Below are 20,555 nucleotides of genomic sequence, written 5' to 3'. Positions count from 1 at the left end.
TGCATTTCTAAAGGTGCTCTCATTGCCCCCAGCTTCCTCCCCTCAGTAAAAAGAGGAGTCATAGATAATCCTAAATCCTTAATTATACCATCAAATTCAGAGAAAAGCAGCCTAAGAAACTGAATAGGAAGTCATGGGGAAAATAAGGAAAAACTCTGAAGAACAGAAGCCCAGAAGACTGCTAATGGATCTGAGGGGAGGCAGAAAAGGTAAAGCTGCATCGCTCTCTGCCAGGAACTGGACTAATTTGGGGTATTGTACAGCTGCAGTCTTCAGAAGTGTGATAAAAACCTAGATGGGTGGAGTGGGCTCTAAGAAAGGGCGTTTATGAGGATCTCAAGATTGATTTTCAGCCATATTCATTATGCCCTTTGCTACTCATACTTCGTTATTAAATCTTTAATGCTGTTATTCTGTCCAATTTGTTTTCTTCCGCAATATCGATTTAATCTAAATTATTTTTTACTATATTTCACTTTGTGTTTCTCTTACCAAATTTATATTCTTAATAAGCTCTACAGCACAAAGTACTCATGGGAAATCTGTTTCTTAGATTTTGTATGTCCCCAAATTTTCTGATTTTCAACTGTATTTTGAATCCTTTTCTGTCTTCCTACCCGATCTCGGTCATTCATAAGGGTGGGCATCTCTATCCAGTCCAAGACTGCTATGTTGCTTAACACCAGGGGACCCCCTTTGCATTGTATTCTATGTGAATTTTTCTCCTTGAGTTGGTTTTGTTTTCTTTGCTATCATATAATGTGACTCATTTCTCCTAATATACCTCAAAATTTCAAAAACTGAAATTAGCTTATTTTCTTTGTTAAAAGGCTAATTTTCAAAAAGATATATAAAATGAGCACACATCAAAAATTTTATTTAACCTCTTAATGAGGGAACTGGTAAGATACTATGACTAGTTCAGAGGAGAAGTCAAGGAGTAGAGACATATATATACATATGTATATGTATATATATGTATATATATATATATATGAGATTAAGGAATTTTGAAGCGAATTTACAAATAGATGGAAAGCAAGTCTACCTACGGAGTAACAATCAGTTGCACTTCACCAGACACAATCAGTTTGAATTGCTATAGACAAGAATAACTCAAATTATTATTAGTTTTCATCAACTTACAAAGTTGTAAAATATCTGAAAGATAAAGACAGGTGAGGAGCACCTGAATGGGTAAGCTAGACTTTTTTTTTCCTATTTCAGATTCTTTCACAATTTCTCCTGATACCTTTCTCTGAACCATTCGTTGAAATCCAAGCGTTGCTTGTGTTCTACTCTTATAGAGCCTGAAACATGGGGGGAGAGATAACTTAAGTTTCCTGACATTCTTAATGAGATGTTAAAGAAACATTTGTCTGGGGTTCAGTGATACTTTACATTTCACTTTGGTTTCTTTTTTTTTTTTTCTCTCTTTCAAATTGATGTGAGCTCTGACACAGAGATATTTCAAGTTTATCTAGATCCTTGAGCATCTCCAGGGTCCTTTCAGATGTCCATAACATCAAAATTATTTTTTTCAAAATTATTTTTTTAATAAAACCAAGATATTTGCCTTTTTCACTGTGTTGATGGACATTTGCACTCAGGGTACAAAGGTCACAGTAGATACAGTATCTGGCACCTAGTGTCATGGCGGAGTACATTTGTACACCCAAATTGTACTCATTTTATTCTGTTCCACTATGCACTCAAAGTAAAAGTCAACATAAAAATGCCCTAATAGTGCAGAAAATGCATTCATTTTTTAAAATTCTCAATCCTTGTGTATGCAACTTTTTAATGTGCTGTGCATAAAAGCAAAAGTATACATCAAAGCAAGTCTGGTGCATACCAATGTATAATCACTGTCTTGAGGAATAACACTTGTGCGATTTTTTTAAGTTGCTAGTTGAAGTAGCCATTATGAAAACATGACTTGAAAAATAACTAAAAGATAATCTGTGGCTCTTCAAATTTGAATATTTTAAGCCATTTTCTCAAAAATTAACAAAGTAAGCCTGCCATTTTGAGGAAAGCAGCTGACAGTATTTGTTTCCCAATAATAAGCCTCAAGATTTCTAGTAAAAATTAGAATTTTGGAAAATGTATATTCTTCACAATGAGCTTCAGAGCTTCACCATGGTTTCTGATGAGTTCAGTAGTAATAATAACTAAGGTGATTTTTTAATATGATATAATAAAATATGTCAATCTTTGAAAGATATCCATTACTCAGTGAATCAGTATTTTTCAAATAACCAATAAATGATGTTACAAAATCCTGCAAAGGTAAAATATCCATTTAAAATGCAAGAAAGACCAATGGAATTTTAATGTAACAGAGGATGTAAAGATTATTAGTATAGTTCCAGATTCCACATTGCAACTATACTTTAAGGAACTACCACTTATCCAATTTGTGTATGTTTAAAAAGACAGTTTAAATAATGCTAATTTTCCAGTTACATTCACTGTGAAGCTGGAGTTCATGTACTTCCACCAAAGCAACAATTCACAATAGATTGAATACAGAAGTAGATATGAAAATCCAACAGCTTTTGTTAAACTTAACATTGAAAATTATTGTAAAAGTAAAGAATACTCCTCTCACTATTTTTGTTTTGTAAGATATGATTACTTTTCACAAAATATGTTATTTAGGTTAATGTGTAATGGATTTTATTATTGTTATTTTTAAATAAGCTACTCAATAAATATTTGAAAAATTTCTCAGCTTTAAATTCTTTTTTTTTTTCTTTTTTCGGTTTTAAATTCTAATCCAATGGGGCGCCTGGGTGGCTCAGTCGGTTAAGCGTCCGACTTCAGCTCAGGTCACGATCTCGCGGTCTGCGAGTTCGAGCCCCGCGTCGGTCTCTGGGCTGATGACTCAGAGCCTGGATCTTGCTTCCGATTCTGTGTCTCCCTCTCTCTCTGCCCCTCCCCCGTTCATGATGTGTCTCTCTCTGTCTCAAAAATAAATAAACATTAAAAAAAATTAAAAAAAAAATACATGTACAATATCATTTTGCTCTAATGAAAAATTCTCTCTCTACATATCTATCCATTTATCTGTATTAAAGCTGGCCATTTTTGAGGGTTGTAATTTCAGGTTGGTTTAGTATGCTAATGTTGGTATTTTTCTTAAAGTCATTATCTTAAATACGTATATTCACAATAATAAAAGAAAAAAAAGGAAATAAAGATACTCAAAAATATTAAAAATATACATTTCACAAATATCTGAGAATTCAGTAAATACATAATAAATACACAGTAAGAATTACTTGCTTTGATTTTGGATCAATTGGAAACCAAAAGAGAAAGAAATGAAAATTGACCCCTGTAGTTTCCTATGGCTGCTGTAGCAAATTACCATAAATTTAGTGTCTTAAAACAAGAGAAAGTTATTTTCTTACAGTTCTGGAAGCCATAAGTCCAAAATGTGTCTTAGAAGCCTCAAATGATGTTGCAGCTTTGGCTCTTTCTGGAGGCTCTAGATGGGAACCTGTTCCTTGCCTCTCCAGCTTCTGGTGGCCACTTGCCTTCCTTGGCTTGTGGCTGCATCACGCAAGTCTCCACCTCTGTAGTCACATAGCCTATCCTCTTCCATTGTCAAATCTCCCTCTGCTTCCCTTTTAGAAGGACACATGTGACTAAATTTTAACACAACCAGATAATCCACAATAATCTCATCTCAGAGTCTTTCATTTAGTTACACCTGCAAAGTCTCTTTTACCATATAAGATTAACATTCACAGGTTCCAGCGATTCGGACATGGATATCTTTGGTGGTCATTATCCAACCTATCACAACCACTGCTTCACATCATGTACAGAAATCGATTCTACATAAAATATAGATCTTTAAAAAGCTTACAAAAGATAAGCTAAGAAAATAACCTTATAATTTTGAACCAAAGATATCTTAAAGGTGACATAAAAAGCACTAGTTACAACCATAAAGGAAACAATAAATAGACCTGCGCCAAAATTAAGACCATATGGGGCACCTAGGTGGCTCAGTTGGTTAAACATCAGACTACTGATATCACTTCACATCATGATCTCACAGCTGTGGGATCAAGCCCCACATGGAGCTCCAAGCTGATGGAGCTCCAAGCTGAGCAAGGGGCCTCCCTGGGATTCTCTTCTGACCCTCCCTGACTTGTGGGTGCACACACTCTCTAAATAAGTAAACATTAAAAAAAGATTGTTAAAAAAATCTATGTACTTACATATATGTCTAAAGTTGATTATTAAGTGAAGAGAGAAAGATGAATAAGGCTACTTATTGCATTATTTTTTTTAAACTTTTTAATATTCATTTATTTTTGAGAGAGAGCGAAAGAAAGGGGTGGGAGAGGGGCAGAGAGACAGGGAGACAGAGAACCCAAAGCAGGCTCCATGCTGTCAGCCCAAAGTCGGCTGTGGGGCTTGAACCCACAAACTGTGAGATCATGACCTGAGCCACCCAGGCATCCCCATTATTTTATTTTAAAAAATAAAACTAAGGCTATATAAATATTTGGGTGTGTGTGTGTATACACACACACACACACACACACACACACACGATAGTAAAGAATACCTCAAAGTGGGATGAAAGAATGAGCTGGAGAAAGGGAAAATATTTCTTTTTTTATTGATTTTTTTATTTTTTATGAAAGACAAATAAAAATTATAATACAAATAATTAACGATAATAATAAACCAAGTTCTGTAATACTCAACAGGTGCCAGAGACTTTTATTATTTTATTTAATTATCACAATAATTCTAATAATCACTTGCTCTCTTCATCCCATTATAGTATATGAGGAAACTGAGGCTCAGGATAAGATCATCTTGCTATTAAGAAACAGAGGCAGAAGTTAACAGAAGTTAATTTCATGTGAAGTTAAATGCTGTTAATGCCATGCTAGTCTCAGCCTGTGAAAAATAATGTATATTTCTGATATAGTATTACTACATTGAATAGTTATCTAATAATACTCCTAGCCATCTCACTAAGTCATTAGTCCTAGGGGACAAAAGATTGTGTTTTTTGAAAGAATGATTGTAATTGAATAAAACATAAATAAAATCACTAATTTCATGGAATATTTGTTTTTTTAAAGGTAGTGAGAAAAATACCGGACAACAGTTTCTTCATTTATTTCTCATGGATGGAAGGCCCACAGTTAAATATGGATGCGGGAGTTCTCACAATATCTTGACTCTTTCTGCTAATTATAGCATTAACACAAATGCATTCATCCCTATCACAATACGGTAAGTCTTCCACAGTAGTTCTTTGAATTATACTGCTGAAACTTATTTTTTCAATGTTATCTATATGTATAATAGCCACCCAAATATGAAAAGAAGGACAAAAAGGTCCATCTGAAAGTAGTCTCACTAATCAGTGTTTTCAGTTTGATAGATAAAGTATAAATTAAACTAAGGTATAATATGATACCATCCAGTGGCAATCCAATTACATACAGAATGAATTTCTTTGAAAAATACCATGGAGCTAATAAATAGGTTAAAGAATCCTGTGGTCCACTTGAAATTAAGATCCGGTAGTTGTTCAAGAAAATATCTATTGAATGAAAATAGCCATTCAGAACTGGGGAGTTGGGGCAGGTGGCCATTGACTCTGCACAGAAAAAGAAAATCCAGTGGGGAAAAAAAAATGAATATTAGATGGAAATGCTTTCTGGGGTGTATAAACTTTTGGAAGGCAGTCTTGGAATTAATTCATACTTCAGAATTAGGACATCTCAGAAGAGAGAGATGAGTAAATATGATGGTCACATCCCAAGGGTATTACTGAACAAAATTTAAATGTAGCAGCCAAGAATTTAAAATTCTTTATCAGTGTAGCAATCTAGTGATAATGGTCTCTAAAGTTACTCTGTGTCAGTTAAAAATAACATTTTGTGCCTGAGTTTGTATGTTAGATGACAATTGGATACGTTAGTCTGATTAGCTGGAATCTTGGCTAACCTGTGAAGGTTATATAAATCAAATAAGCTTTCCCAGAGTCTGTATCAGTCTGAAAATAAAATCAAGGAAATTGACACCAATCTGAAAATGGAAACTCCTTACAGGCAGGGACAGCATCTTACTCATTTTTAATGCAGTTTGCAGGACATCTGACAGAAAGATGCTCAGTAAATGTTTGAATGAAGAAAGGAGAGTGTCTGGGGCTGGGCAGATCAATTGGTTATGACAAGAAGGCAATAAAATTACCCTAAGGTAATGAAATTATTATTCACAGATTAGGAAGACCCTTTTGGAAAAGAGAGTTGTGTGTAGACAAAGCAAATTTTCAGAGCAATGGACTTAACCATCTCTCTGACAAAAGTTGCTGTTGCTCACACAAAAAAAGAGCCAGATGAGAAAGTGAATAACTTAAAACCCAAGTTAAAAGGCATTTTGATTGATAACACCCTCATTTTATACAGTGTAATCATTTCACACAAACAATGGCACATTTGATCACATATGAAGTAATTTCTGTTTTGGTCAAACTTACTTAAAGGGATGATTTTATTTCTTGCCTTTAAGTAATGAATACTTAACTAGGCAGTCCTCAAACCACTCAGAGCCTTAGGTAGCCTGAAGGTGAAACCATCCTTTAAAAAAATATTGATACTCCTAGTGAAACTAAAAACCAAGGACTTTCCAAGTCCTTCAATTATTTTTATCCAAAATTTAGGAAGTGAGAAAGAGATATCTCCACTGACACGAAAATGCAAATCTGCTTTGTCTTAAGCGCAGTATCCTGCCAGACAATAGATTACATTAAGGGCTGACCCTAGGACTATATTGTATATTGTGTATTATATATTATATAAATTATTTAAGAGTATACAATATAAATAACAAGTATATTCTAGACAATTCTTGAGAACTTTTACTGTGAAGGTATAAAAAGAGGTAAGGTGGTAACTAGAGGGAGGTGAGGAGTCAAAAGGGAAAAAATGTAGGATGAGAGATTTCAGCATGTTTAATTTGGGATTTAATTCCACTCAACATACTAGTTGAGTGGAATGTGTTAATACATAGAAAAATAATGAACAATTGAGAACATAAAGTCCCTTAGAAGTTTAAACTGATGAGATACAACCTACGTGAGAGAAGATTCCTACCAGAGGGAAGTGAAAATGGAAAAAGAGACTTTTGATCTTCTGTCTGTGTACATATCTTGGTCTATGATTACCTTTTGCTTTACCCCTATCTGTTCAGTTGTTTATGTCACCTTCTCTTTCTGTCTTGCCTTCTCTGCTCTCCACTCTTATTTCTCCATCCTTATTGGGGACAAGTTAAAATTAAAAGGGTCTTTTGTGGGGGTGTCGGGGTAGCTCAGTCGGTTGAGCATCCTATTTTTGATCTCTGCTCAGGTCATGATCTCATGGTTTGTGAGTTCAAGCCCCATGCCGGGCTCTGCACTGACAGTGTGGAGCCTGCTTGGTATTCTCTCTCTCTTTCCTTCTGTGTCTGTCTGTCTCTCTCTCTCTCTCTGAAAATAAGTAAATAAACCTTAAAAAAAAAAAGTACATATTAAAAGGGTCTGTTTGTACAGCTCTTTTTAATTGTCTCTGACAGGACACTTGTTACGCAAATTCAAAACAAATTTGTCCCTAAAAAGCATGTGAATTAAGTTCCTTTTTAATTATATGAATGTTGTTGGAATTTCATCTGTATTTAAGGGTTCTTGACAATAAAATACCATAGCATGATTGATAAGAATTTACTTTAAAAAATTAGTGGAATGAGCTCAAAGGTAAACATGTAAAATATGACTTGGATTTTTATTTTGATATTAGCCACAGAGAATAAACATGTATTTCCTCCTACTAAATCTGCATTGTACCTGTAGGATAGATGACAGAAGTAGAGCAAACTTGAATAAGCCACTTGTAGTGATTGAGGTCAATTCAGTATCAAGATAGAAGTTCTTCTTAAATGAAATGGAGCGGAGATCACAGCTCTACAGATAGATTGTAATTCATACTCATGCACAGTTTGTCTTTCATTTCAACAAATTTTGAAAGGGATCACATAGAAAGAGTCTTAGTTTTCACAAGGGTTATTCTCCTTTGGGGAAGTTCAGAAAAATTCTTACTATATATATACTTTTTAAAGTTTCTGAAGTTTAAATTTTTCTGGCACCTTTTGTGTCTGTCCTGAACAAAAGCTGACTCTTTATTCAGCATTTCTTCTGTAAAGAAACCCTGTGTCCTTTCCTCTGAGTAATTTACTGTGTTATTATCTGCATATTTTAAATCCACACAGCCTATTCTACCATAGAATCCTCAAGGACTTATCCTGATGTGTATTATCCATGTATATCTGAGGCATACTCCAATATCTAGTGATTTATTTTGGTTAACAAACTGTTAGGTAGCCAAAGCCGAGTGGATATTGACCAAGAATTGCATGACTGCCAGAACCACACATCCCAATCAGCCACTTTTTAGTAGCTGGCCAGTGTAAAGGAATGCATGCAGGGTTTGATATTAATTGAACAGAAGCTGGAAAAGTTACTAATGGTTGGGCAGCAAGAACCTTAGAACTTGCTCAAACCCAAACATCACATAAAACCACTGCAAGCATTTTTAACACATCATCTTGTTAGATATTTGGTCCAGAAAACAAAATAACAAAAACTGCTGTTGAGTTTTGTAAATGGACTGATTTTTACCTCCTGTTTGATCTTACAAATTTCTATGAAATAAAAACCTCTTGTTAGGTGTATGTATATTTGTGTGTGTGTGTGTGTGTGTGTGTACATGCGTTAGTACATATCTGTGCAAATTACTTTTTATTAAGAAAGTAGAAAAAAAAAAGAAAGGGACACCTGGGTAGCTCAGTTGGTTAAGCATTCAATTCATGATTTTTGATAGCATGGAGCCTGCTTGGGACTCTCTCTCTCCCTCTCTCTCTGCCCCTTGTCTGCTCTCTCATTCTGTCTCTCAAAATAAATAAATAAGGGTGCCTGGGTGGCTTAGTCAGTTAAGCATCTGACGCTGGATGTTGGCTTAGGTCATGATCAGACAGTGCTAAGATGAAGCCCTGTGTCAGCCCTGTGTGTTGAAGGCATGGAGCCTGCTTGAGATTCTCTTTCTTCTCTTTCTGCCCCTCCCCCAGCTCTCTTGTGCTCTCTCACTCTCTCTCTCTCTCTCTCTCTCAGAATAAACATTTAAAATAAATAAATATTTTAAAAAGCAGAAAATAAATTTATATAATGCAAAACTAGCATTAAAACCTTCAAGACTGGGAAATAAAAAGGATTCTGAGCAGGATTGCTTTTAACTATATCAAATGAAGAGATTTAGTGGTAAATAATTTACGAAAATTAAGAAAGGAACAAATGACAACTTCTTATAATACCTATATATAATTTGTCAATGGCCTTTCAGGCAACTCTGCTCAAAATCAGCTTCAAGTGCTTTGCCATTTTCCCCACATAAATTTTCGGTATTACAAGTTGTTTCCTGTTGTCCTATAACTCCATGGCATTTGACCTGTAACTGCATACAGAGAATGATAAGGAAACTACTCAAGTTTATGTAAGAAGAAAGAATATCCATAATGTATTATCAGCTCTAATCTTGAGAGTAACTCAAAATGTCCTTTATGTCTCTGATTTTCTAAAATATAAAGGTTTTTCACACGTTCTTGATAGTTAATATTATGTGAGCTATGGATTACATGCCTTTAGTCTTAGAGCCCAGAAACTATGTAATAGCAACAATCTTCACTTCTTGAAGCAGATGGTGACTTTTGAACTGCGCTAAATCTATAAGATATTAGATTTATTCATAAAACGTTGCCATGTCAATATGGAAAGTTTGGCAGGCTTTTCATCTTAAAAAGGTCAAACTTCATCACTTCAATATTAATTTCTGTATCTTTTCCATCAACACTTCCATCTGGTATTTCTTAGAGGAAATGTAGGAAAACTATAGCTAAATATGTGAAATATGGCATAGTACTTTATCATTACATTGACTTGTACATAAATACATAAATCTAAACATTGATCTTGCTCCCTTATCCATACATAACACAGTAATCATACATAACATGCCCAGTACTAGTGAACAACAACTTACAATATAGTTTATTTGTATTGAATTGAAAATATCCACTACAAAACTAAAATTTATTTCGTTAAATAAGATTAAATCTTTTAGAGGTTTGTGGGTCTAGAAGTTGGTGATTTTAGTACTGTTTAGGATTATTGGGTAGAGTCTTCTGCTAGCATGTGTAGTTGTGTCTAAAATTCGCAAATATCTTGAGAAACAAGGAAGTGTCAGTTTGGTGTTGAATGAGGCAGAAATAGAAGGGAGAGCTTTCTAAATAAAGACATTGCTATCTAAATGTGAGGCTGAGTCTACACAGTGTGTTCACTGAATAATATGTCAGCTATGGACTCAACCAACCAGTGATATAAAAAAATAATTTCAAGTGATTGACTATATAGTCACATGCTTGCTTCTTTTAATTATGCAATTCAGTTCAAGTTGTCCAAATGGAATGGCTATTATCAAAGTTAAAAAAGTAAAGATTCAAGTCCTTAGTTCCTCATCTTCTGGTGTGCTGAGATACCAAGACAGCCAGAGAACTGATTGACCCTTAAGGCCTCAGAGCAACCGCAAAGACTCTACTAAGAAAGGGACTTAACAGTTGAAAAGTGTATCTATAACATAAGAAATAAACTGGATTTTGAAAAAAGATTAGAAATTTACCAGAGGGACAGCAGGTGGAAGAGGATAAGCAATGACATCATGGTGAAGATTAACACATGCAAGAAATTGTATGGAGATTGAGTATGACAGGAACATCAAGTTTGAGATGAAAGGATATTTAGTTCTTCAGCAAATCATCATCAAACATTGTAATTTCTAATGCAGAAAATTACAATAAACTAAAATAAAAGTGAAGAAATTCTTTTGAGAACCAGCAATGTATGCTGAAGAAAGCCGCACATGTTCTTCATTCTTTAATGTTAATGGTAGATTTCTACTACAACTGTCAGGGTTATTGAGGAAGTTGGAGGTATTCTTGTGTGGTGCAGAATATATGGTGACATGAACTTCAATCCCTAAAAGCCTCTTCTCTCTGTAATTCTAAAAGGCATGTATACTATCATCTTTAAGACAAGATTACATAAGAAAGTAACAGGAAGCAAATGAAGACTTAGGGGCAAACTAAATAATCAGAATTTTTTCAGAACAGCAATAATTGATAAAGTCAGAGAACAGTCTGCCTCACAGGAAAGTTAAAGGGATTGAACATGTTAAAAAATAAGATTCATGAGGAAATGCCAAGGGATTCTTTGTTTATTAAGAGTGGTGGTTTAACATTACAGATTTAAATCCCATGTATTTTCCAACTTGCTTCTGTAGGACCCACAGCTATTCCTAATTGAGATCCATCATCATGGTTAGAGGATATTTGATTACTGCCCTGAAACAACTGTAAGAAATATTTTACTGTGAAAGTCCTTTAAGTTCTATTCTTAGTCGTAGGTTTCAATCCTTGACAACATATTTATCTTAATTAACTTCTATAGAACAATTCGCACAGAGTGGACTCAAAATATAGACAATCTTATTTATTTAAAAAAATGGCCAGCCACCTAACTTTCTAAATGAAGCTAAAAGAAGCTATGTGAGCTTCTTCCTCAACAAATTGACCTTGACTTCATCAATATACTGAATAAAAAGAAGATATATATTGAGATAAATTGTTTTAGAACTTAACATCTGTTAACTCTGTTCTACCTAACACAAATTCATTTAAGAATAGTGTAAGACTTTTCAAAAGATATACTAAATTTTTAAAATTGAAAGCTGGTTTCATAGGCAGATACTGGTACTAAGCCAAAGTGTTTGAACTCAATAAATATAGAACAAAGACCTTTAATGCTTCGTCAGATAATTTATTTTTTTCTTTTAAGATTTTATTTAAATTCAAGTTAGTTAACGTATAGTGTAGTATTGGTTTCAGGAGAATTTAGGGATTCATCACTTACATATAACATCCAGTGCTTATCACAAATGCTCTCCTTAATGCCTGTCACCCATTTAGCCCATCCTTCCACCCAACACCCACCCCCAGCAACCCTCAGTTTGTTCTCTATAGTTAAGAGTCTCTTCTGATTTGCCTCCATCTCTGTTTTCATCTTACTGTATTTTTCCTTCCCTTCTCCTGTGTTCATCTGTTTTGTTTCTTAAATTCCATATGAGTGAAATCATATGATGTTCATCTTTCTCTGACTGACTTATTTCATTTAGCATAAAACACTCTAGTTTCCTCCAGGTCAAAATGGCTAAAATGAACAACCCAGGAAACAACAGATGTTGGCAAAGATGTAAAGAAAAGGAACCCTCTTACACTGTTGGTGGGTATGCAAATTGGTGCAGTCACTCTTGAAAACAGTGTGGAGGTTCCTCAGAAAGTTAAAGATAGAGCTGCCTATGACCCAGCAACTGCACTACTAGGTATTTAGCCAGAGGATACAAAAATACTGATTCAAAGGGGCACATGCACCCCAATGTTATAACAGTGCTATCAACTATAGCCAAATTATGGAAAGAGCCCTAATGTCCATCCGCTGATAAATGGACAAAGTTGTAGTGTGTGTGTGTGTGTGTGTGTGTGTGTGTGTGTGTGTAGGATATTACTCAGCCATCAAAAAGAATGAAATCTTGACATTTTCAGGGACACAGATAATTTATTCTAATGCCATCATAAGACACAGCAAATTCCTGTTTTATAGTATTTGATACAGAATTTTGTCTTGGTCCCTCCTACTTTTTGACTTAGTTGGCTTAATTCTAATTTCTAGCAATATTTGAACCCCAATTTTGCCTTCAAAGACAGGATGTTACAAAGATAAAAAGGAGTAGATTCCAAAACAAAGCCCTATAGCCAATAGCATGAAAATTCACGTAGGAGCGTAGTAGACACCTCAGTAAAGCTCCCATCATTTGGAAAACAGAAATTTCCAATATTATGTGATAGACTGGGATGAACTCAACCATACCCTGAGAATCTCCTCCCAACTCCCAAATGAATAAAATAGCAAAACGCATTCTCCTGCTTGTATTGTACTAGCCATGACTCTCATTTTGGCCCCTAGAGTACAGTAGCAGAGACTGCTCTGAAAGAAAATTTTAGCTCCTCTAGTATATAAACCTCAGAGAAGGTGATGGAAACACAATTCCAGCTTAGCATAGCCTCTATGGAGAATTTGTGGAATAAGAAGAAATGAAGTTTTAGATTGGTTGCACAGAAATCACCAATGAGTAGTCTGATCCTTGAATGAACATGTGCAAGCTGTCCTGAGGATTCCTAAAAATATTTGGAGATGGAGATTCTATAATGGACTATAATTCCCGCAGTTAAGTCTTAGCCACTGATACTTAATAACTAGTACCTTAGGTCAGGTTCTTTGGAACTAGACAGTAGGGATTTGCATGCAGGAAGCTTATTAGGGAGTGCTCTTGGTACCAACTGCCAGAAGTCAGTGGGAGAAGCAGCATTGAGAAGAGGTAGAAGTTGAATTGCAGAGCAGTTGTGAAAGAGGCTTCAGCTGACCCTAAGCAAAGCTCTGGAGTAGGGATGTTCATAGTTTACTGAATTGAGTCAAGGGGACCTGGACCTTTTTCCCATCACCAGGAGACTCAAGGCAATATACCACAGCATCAACTACAACTGGTGAGGCTCATGGTAACATCATCACTGAATGGCTGATGAAGTCCACAACTCTTGGGTTTGATTTACACATAAACTAATGTTGTTTTTAGATAAATTAGACACTTATCACTCCCTATAACCTCCATGGGACTGAGTTTCCCCATGTTAATGGCATGGTTCTACTCAATCTTGCCAGGACTCACCCGAAGAAGTTAGTGACTATTAGGAAGAGTAGTTCAATACTAGTCACATCAAACCCCCAAATTCCAACGCTGTAGATGTGGATCAGCACGGACATAGATAACCACAAATAATGCCATTCTGTGATTTATCATTAGACCATTGACCACTGCCCAAGTAGGGTATACTGGGTTCAGGGAACAAGGATAGATCTTTATATGTTCATTTTGATTCAAAGTGAAAGCGCAGGGCACCTAAAGGGCACCTGGAAACAGAGAAGTGAGGAAACAAAGCATCCTGTCTGTTCCTTTCTTTGGAACATAAAGATAATAACACTCATTTTCTGCGATATAGTCTCCTATGAGTGTAATCTGTATGAAAGTTCTTTGAAAAGCATCAAGTGTCCCTCAAATGAATAGTATTATTATTATGGTTTATCATCCATGTAAGTCTATTTCTTCTATTGCTGCCCTAGGACCAGAGAAATTGCTCACTATATTTTTTATTTTATAGCATCTCATTAAAAACACTTCATAAAAACTTTAATGAAGTTTTCTACAGATATTTCTCCTTCCAATTAAGTAAACTTATTTCCTCATGGTTTTGTTCTATAAGCATTTAATTATTTTAGGCACTATTTTCTGGATGTCCTCCAAAGTTTTCCACGGCTTTATCAGTTGAATTTTATAAGCTGACTCTTTTCTTTTTTTTAATTTTTTTTAATGTTTATTTTTGAGAGAGAGAGACAGAGCATGAGTGGGGGAGGGGCAGAGAGAGAGGGAGACACAGATCAGAAGCAGGCTCCATGCTCCGAGATGTCAGCACAGAGCCCAACGCAGGGCTCGAACCCACCAACCATGAGATCATGACCTGAGCCGAAGTCGGACGCTCAACCAACTGAGCCACCCAGGCGCCCCCAGGTGTGTCTGTTTCATTGATTGGCTGCCCGTCAGATCAGAATCTGATCTGCCTCTTTGACGAACCCTGTCTTTCCCAGTAGGCTTTCATTAGTTAAGCAAGTGGTGTATGCCTCTTAATCTTGCACTGCACCACAGAAGCATCCTCCCCGACCACCTTCAAATTAATATGATCCTTGTTCTCAGTCTTGACTCCTTCCTTCAGCTTTTCATCAGCCATGGTGAGGGCATAAGTCTCCTCAGCTACCACTTCACAAAAGAGGTACCAGGTCCTCATGGAATGAGCACACAACACACACCAAAAACTCCCTAACTTTTCAATTCTAAAAGATGCTTCATCAAATTAGTGAACATAGCAGTTTTGAAAACTCCCCTGATAATTGTAAAAATTAAAAGTATACGAGTCTAAAACTTTTCTTCATTTTCTATTTTCAATTTTGCCTTATGCAATTACCATTTTCTCTCAGGGAATTTCACAAAATAAAATTTAGTGAAAATTATGTTCTAATTGTGATGCTATATTGAAAGAAAAATAGAATCAGTATACCATCTGTCAATTCTGGATATAACAAAGGGGTAGATGGAATTATTTTTACTTAGCCTACATAAGTATGGTGAAGTTAAAGATATTTTAAAGATGGTTATGAATTATATGCTGCTATACTTACTGCAAGTCAAATTTTTAATGTATTTGCTATTATGAAGAAGCCATGGCATTCTGTTACTTAAAATTCATTAGGCTATAATTATTAGGTATTGTACAAAAAGCTTTTAGAAAGGATACTTTTATCCTTGAAAATTACTTAGGTCAATTATATTCTATCATAGACACTTTTTTTTAAGTTCCTAAAAGCAGGAAAGTTCAACACAATTTCCTCCTGTCTAATAAGAGGAGGGATGTTATATTAGAATGAATATTTCTAATTAAAAGATTTACACAGACTAATATATTATTTTCCAGATTTTTCTCAAGCAAAGATATCATAGTCTTTAGATATGCACTGTCTCTAGAATCACCAGTTTTGTTTAAAAGGATCTAGGACATTCATTTCATAGAATAGAACAGAAGAATATGAACTACAGTAATATTTATTATTTGAGAGAATAATTGCTTCAAAATAGCATATGGGAGTTGATCAAAAATATGTCTCAGTGCTTATTAAATGAGTTTTCATTGCTGGATTTATTGCTAGATTCAGGAATCAGAAGAGTCATATTTTGATTATATGGGGTAGTTTTAATTGAACCATTGAAAAGATGTCAATTTTATTTCTAAAAGTTTACCTTAATGATCCAAAATACTTAATTATACATCCTTACAAAAAATATATTTAATGTTTTCTAAATCATTCTGCTGTCAGCACTTCAAATCCTCTGTTCCTCTTTCTTTGCTCCCCCCTGCTCTCTCTCTCTCTGTCTCGCTCTAAAATAAATAAACATTTTAAAAAAGAAATGAAAAAAAAAACCATAATATAGTTCAACCTCTCATTTTTCTGCTGAGGAAACTCTATGCCTAAGGGAAAAATGGACTTTCTTGGAGTCACATGACTGAAGGAAATATACCAAAGTTAAAACTAGAGTCCATGTTTGGCACTCTTTCTCTGGCACCCATCTCTGTGTCTACTTTTATAGGTAAAATACTGCTACCTTACCTTTTTCCTTTATATTTTACTTCCTATTACATATGGAGAAAAGAGTTATCAGTTGTTTATCCATTATGGCAGACCCCCAGAACTCTTTACCCTTTCCTTTGTGAAAGGAGCAAGAAATCCAAACCAAATGGCTCTTTTTTTCTAAGCTTGACCTGAAGCACTTCTTTTTACAAGAACTATCATGCTCATTTCTCTGGTCATCATAAGTGAAAATTTGTGATCTTGACTAACAAAGAATCGTAGATCTTAGAGAATCTGTGGGCAAGTCTCTGCTTCTTACCTCAATGCATATGGATTCTCATCTACAGCCACACTGAACCTTGATAGTTTGACTAAATATTGCAAACAATGAGAACTTATTATCCCAGAAAGCATTTTCTTCCATGTTTGCAGACTATCTTGATGTTTGAGATTTACTTTAAGTAAATATATTTTTCATGCAATTTTTCATGCATTGGCCCTCTATATGCTCTTTTAAGAAAAAGAAAAAGCATAAATCCATAAATCCATAAGTCTACTCCTTTTTCTACTTAATAGTAGTCCTTAAGTATTTCCTTAACCATCAAGTCTAAGCTCTTTGTGAGCAGGACTATTTTTGTTTTTAATCACTATTTTTTCCCAGAACTTAACTTTGAACTAGCATGTAGTATATATTCAGGAGATATTTTTCTAATGAATGAAATAAGCTTATTTATCTTCGCTAATTCTTTTCTGCTGTAAGGTAAATATTCCCAGCCCTTAAACCATTCCCCAACTGATATGACTTGGGACAGCCTCACTATCCTGATTATTCTCTACACACTTCATCATATCAGCTACCTTATAAGCTGTCACAGACAGTAGAACTCAGCATTCCCTGTATAAGTGATCCAAATGCACTCAAAGAAGAATGAATCAGCTTTTCTCAGTTTTCAGACCATTCAGATTAGACCTTTAGTCAACTAAATCCTTAGGTCTTTTTTGCACAAAGTGCCTAAAATTATTTAAGTTGCTTAGTCACATTGTCAAAAGTTTACCACTCTTGTAATACACAAACATCCTCAGGAGGTTTAACACATTAAGTTAGGTTCTCAATCATTCACAGCTTGTGGTCAATTTCTTCCATCAGATATAATTTTCTCCTAACCTCTAGCTGAGAGCAGCATGCTAAACAAATGGGAGTTTTCAGAGATGGGGTAGATAGTATGTAAATTGTGGCAGTGTCCAAAAAGTCAAGTCTGAGTGAAACTCCAAGTCAAGGGGCCAAGGTAAATAGCAGTATTAGGAAATGCACAAGGAAGAGGGCCAGGGTGGGGGCCAAATACAACAAGGACATTTAGAATAACACTGGAACATTTTTTTTTCTCTGTTCGTGTATTTTCAGTATATATGATTCAGTAAATTTAATTAGGAGTCTTCTGTGGATCAGGTACTCTGATATCCTCTAATTATACAGGAGAAAAGGAATATGTGGTTTTACCATTATAAATGTTTAGTCTACTATGGTGGAAAGGTAAGAAATAAGTAAACAAATATGTAGTTAGTAATTGTGATGTGTCCCAGATGAAATAGAGTGCAGAGACAGAGTATAATGGGATAAATGGGCCTCCTTTTTAAATAAAATATTCAGAAGGAACTCTCCAAAGAGGATGATCAGAGATACATGGATGAGAAGAAGCCTGTCAGTTGAAGAATGAGGGGATGTATTGTGGATATAAATATACATATAGATGTGGATACGGATATAGATATAAATATACCTCAGTTACAGGAAGAAGTCTGGGTGAATAATGACTTCTGTAATGACATATTTTAAAAGGAGCTACCAAATCTGAGAAGCACTATATTTCCCCTAGTAAGATGTCAGAAGCTTACTACTTGCACATGTTCAGGAGAACAGCCTCCTCACAGATCTATCTGCTTGGTCTCAAATTGTCTGTTTGAAGCATGTGCTGCTCTGTAAAGGAGTTGAAGCTTCTCCCAGCTGGGTACACTGGGGAAGACTTCCACAGATTGCTGCGTGTGAACCCACTTTTTAGCCTTTCATGCCTATTTATCACCTCATTTCAATATCTTTTGATAAACTAGATTGTCCCTCTTTTGCCTCTTAAGCACACAGAAGAGCAGCACTCATGTTAGAACTTCAGTCAGTCAGATGGTGGCCTATCTGATCTCTCAGCCAACTGCCTCCTGAAAGTTTGCCTGAACATTCCCCTATGTTATATTTGACAGGTCACAAGTTGGGCTAGTACAAACTACATGTAGGTGATCTCTTCTACAACTCCATGAAACACACCCACCTATATATGCTTCTGAGGCTCCAGTGACTATTTACCTTGGCTTCCATAGTATTAGTTTCTAATGGATTTCAAAGTGATGTCTAAATTCAACCCAATGTGAATAAATTAATTTTCTATGATATGGTCAATACTCTGCTGCATACTATGGAGTATAGAAATGTTAATGACAAAAATACCATAAAAAAATATTCACTCTAGTTAGTGATAAACATGCTAAAATGTTAGAGGTGAAATACACTGATTTCTGCAACTTATTTTGTAATGTCTCACAAAAAACTAAGGTAAAATGGTGGATGGATGGATGGATGGATGGGTAGAGGAATATATATGTGATAAAGCAAATATAGCAAAATGTTAATTGTAGGATCTAGGTGGGTATATGATGGTTCACACTGTTAAATTTCCTTAACTTTTTTAAGTTTATAACTTTTGATAATGAAATATTGGAGGAGAAGCAATCACTGTGTACCTGAATCTTACCATTCAGGTAGGAGTTAAACACCCACACATGAAATAATTGCTATACTGTTGAAGTGCTGATTGTAAGAGCAATAGGAATTCAGAGAGAAGTCAACATGGATTGGCATAAAAGGAAAGAGGACCACTTGAGACTTAAAGGTATAGGATTTTGAAAGATGAAGTGGAAGATGGAGAGCATTTCAAGTGGAAGAAACAGCATGAGCAAACACATGTAGGATGGAACAGAAAAGCAGGTGTTCAAGAAAACAAAATAACTGAATCTGGTGGGGAATAGTCAAAAATAACTTTGGATACACATAGCAAAGCTAGAATATGGCAGGTCATGATAGGTAGAAAAAGACATCACCTCTTCTCTTAAGTAGTCAATAATATTTGGGCATAATAAGATGAAATATAGTTCAGCTTTACAAACAGAATTTTCAGCCAATCTTGTAAAAATTTACAAAGAAAGTTAAAAGGTGAACATAGGCGCTCAAATGAATGCTACAGACCCTACAGGTAATTATTACTCTGATAACACAAAATAATTGGATGAAAAACATTTGGGGCCACCTTTGTCAGCATGGTTTAATTGTACCAGGGAAGCCAAGTCTCATGTCTGTACGGGACCATTCAAATCCTCCCTTTCCCAAGACAAAGAATTCTACCACATTAGCTTTTCCTGGACCAGTTCAGAATTAGCAAAAGCAACCTTGGCACTGTTCCCACCAGTGCATGCTAGTCCCCTCACCCGATCAGAGAGCAATGCTGGACCAAATGGAAATGACAGAATATATTGGAAAGGTATGGGGTAGCTGAAGAATTAAAATAAAGCTCAAGAACCAGTCTTAGCATAGAAACCAGGGTATGTACCAGGGATTCAGGTCACCCTCTTCAGGGTTCAATGTGGATAAATTCCAAGAGTTCTTATAACCATATAAAATTCAAAATCAGGGGCACCTGGGTGGCTCAATTGGTTAAGCGCCAAACTTCAGCTCAGGTCATGATCTCATGGCTTGTGAGTTTGAGCCCCAAGTCTGTTTTAGGTTCTGTGTCTCCCTCTCTCTTTCTCTACCCCGGCCCTGTTCACACTCTGTCTCTCTCTGTCTCTCAAAAATGAATAAATGTTAAAAAAAAAAATTTTAATTCAAAATCAAGGAAGAATGCTTCTCAGGAAACCAGCTTATGTTGCAATCAACCCTTAGCCAGAGGAGGGTAGTCACCACAAAGAGAGTCTCACCAAGTCTGTATTCAGTGAGGACATGTAGTTTCTCCAAAAAAGTGACTTAACCTTAAGAAATACACATGAAAAGGGAATAATAGTAGTATGCATGTTTTAGGATTGTGCAAGGACCAACTGAGAT

General features: G+C 35.5%; 1 protein-coding gene across 1 annotated transcript in view; it reads left to right on the top strand.

Moving 5' to 3' along the window:
* The window catches only part of EYS (eyes shut homolog), a 1,764,056-nt gene that overhangs the window by 1,466,317 nt on the left and 277,184 nt on the right, over window positions 1-20,555 (top strand). Inside the window, 1 exon segment of the mRNA XM_042986616.1 lies at window positions 5,121-5,274. Coding sequence (XP_042842550.1) covers window positions 5,121-5,274 — 154 coding nt within the window.

The sequence above is a fragment of the Panthera tigris genome, chromosome B2 (genome assembly GCF_018350195.1).
Source record: "Panthera tigris isolate Pti1 chromosome B2, P.tigris_Pti1_mat1.1, whole genome shotgun sequence".
Lineage (NCBI taxonomy): Eukaryota > Metazoa > Chordata > Mammalia > Carnivora > Felidae > Panthera > Panthera tigris.
This window is presented reverse-complemented; position numbering and strand designations above follow the sequence as displayed.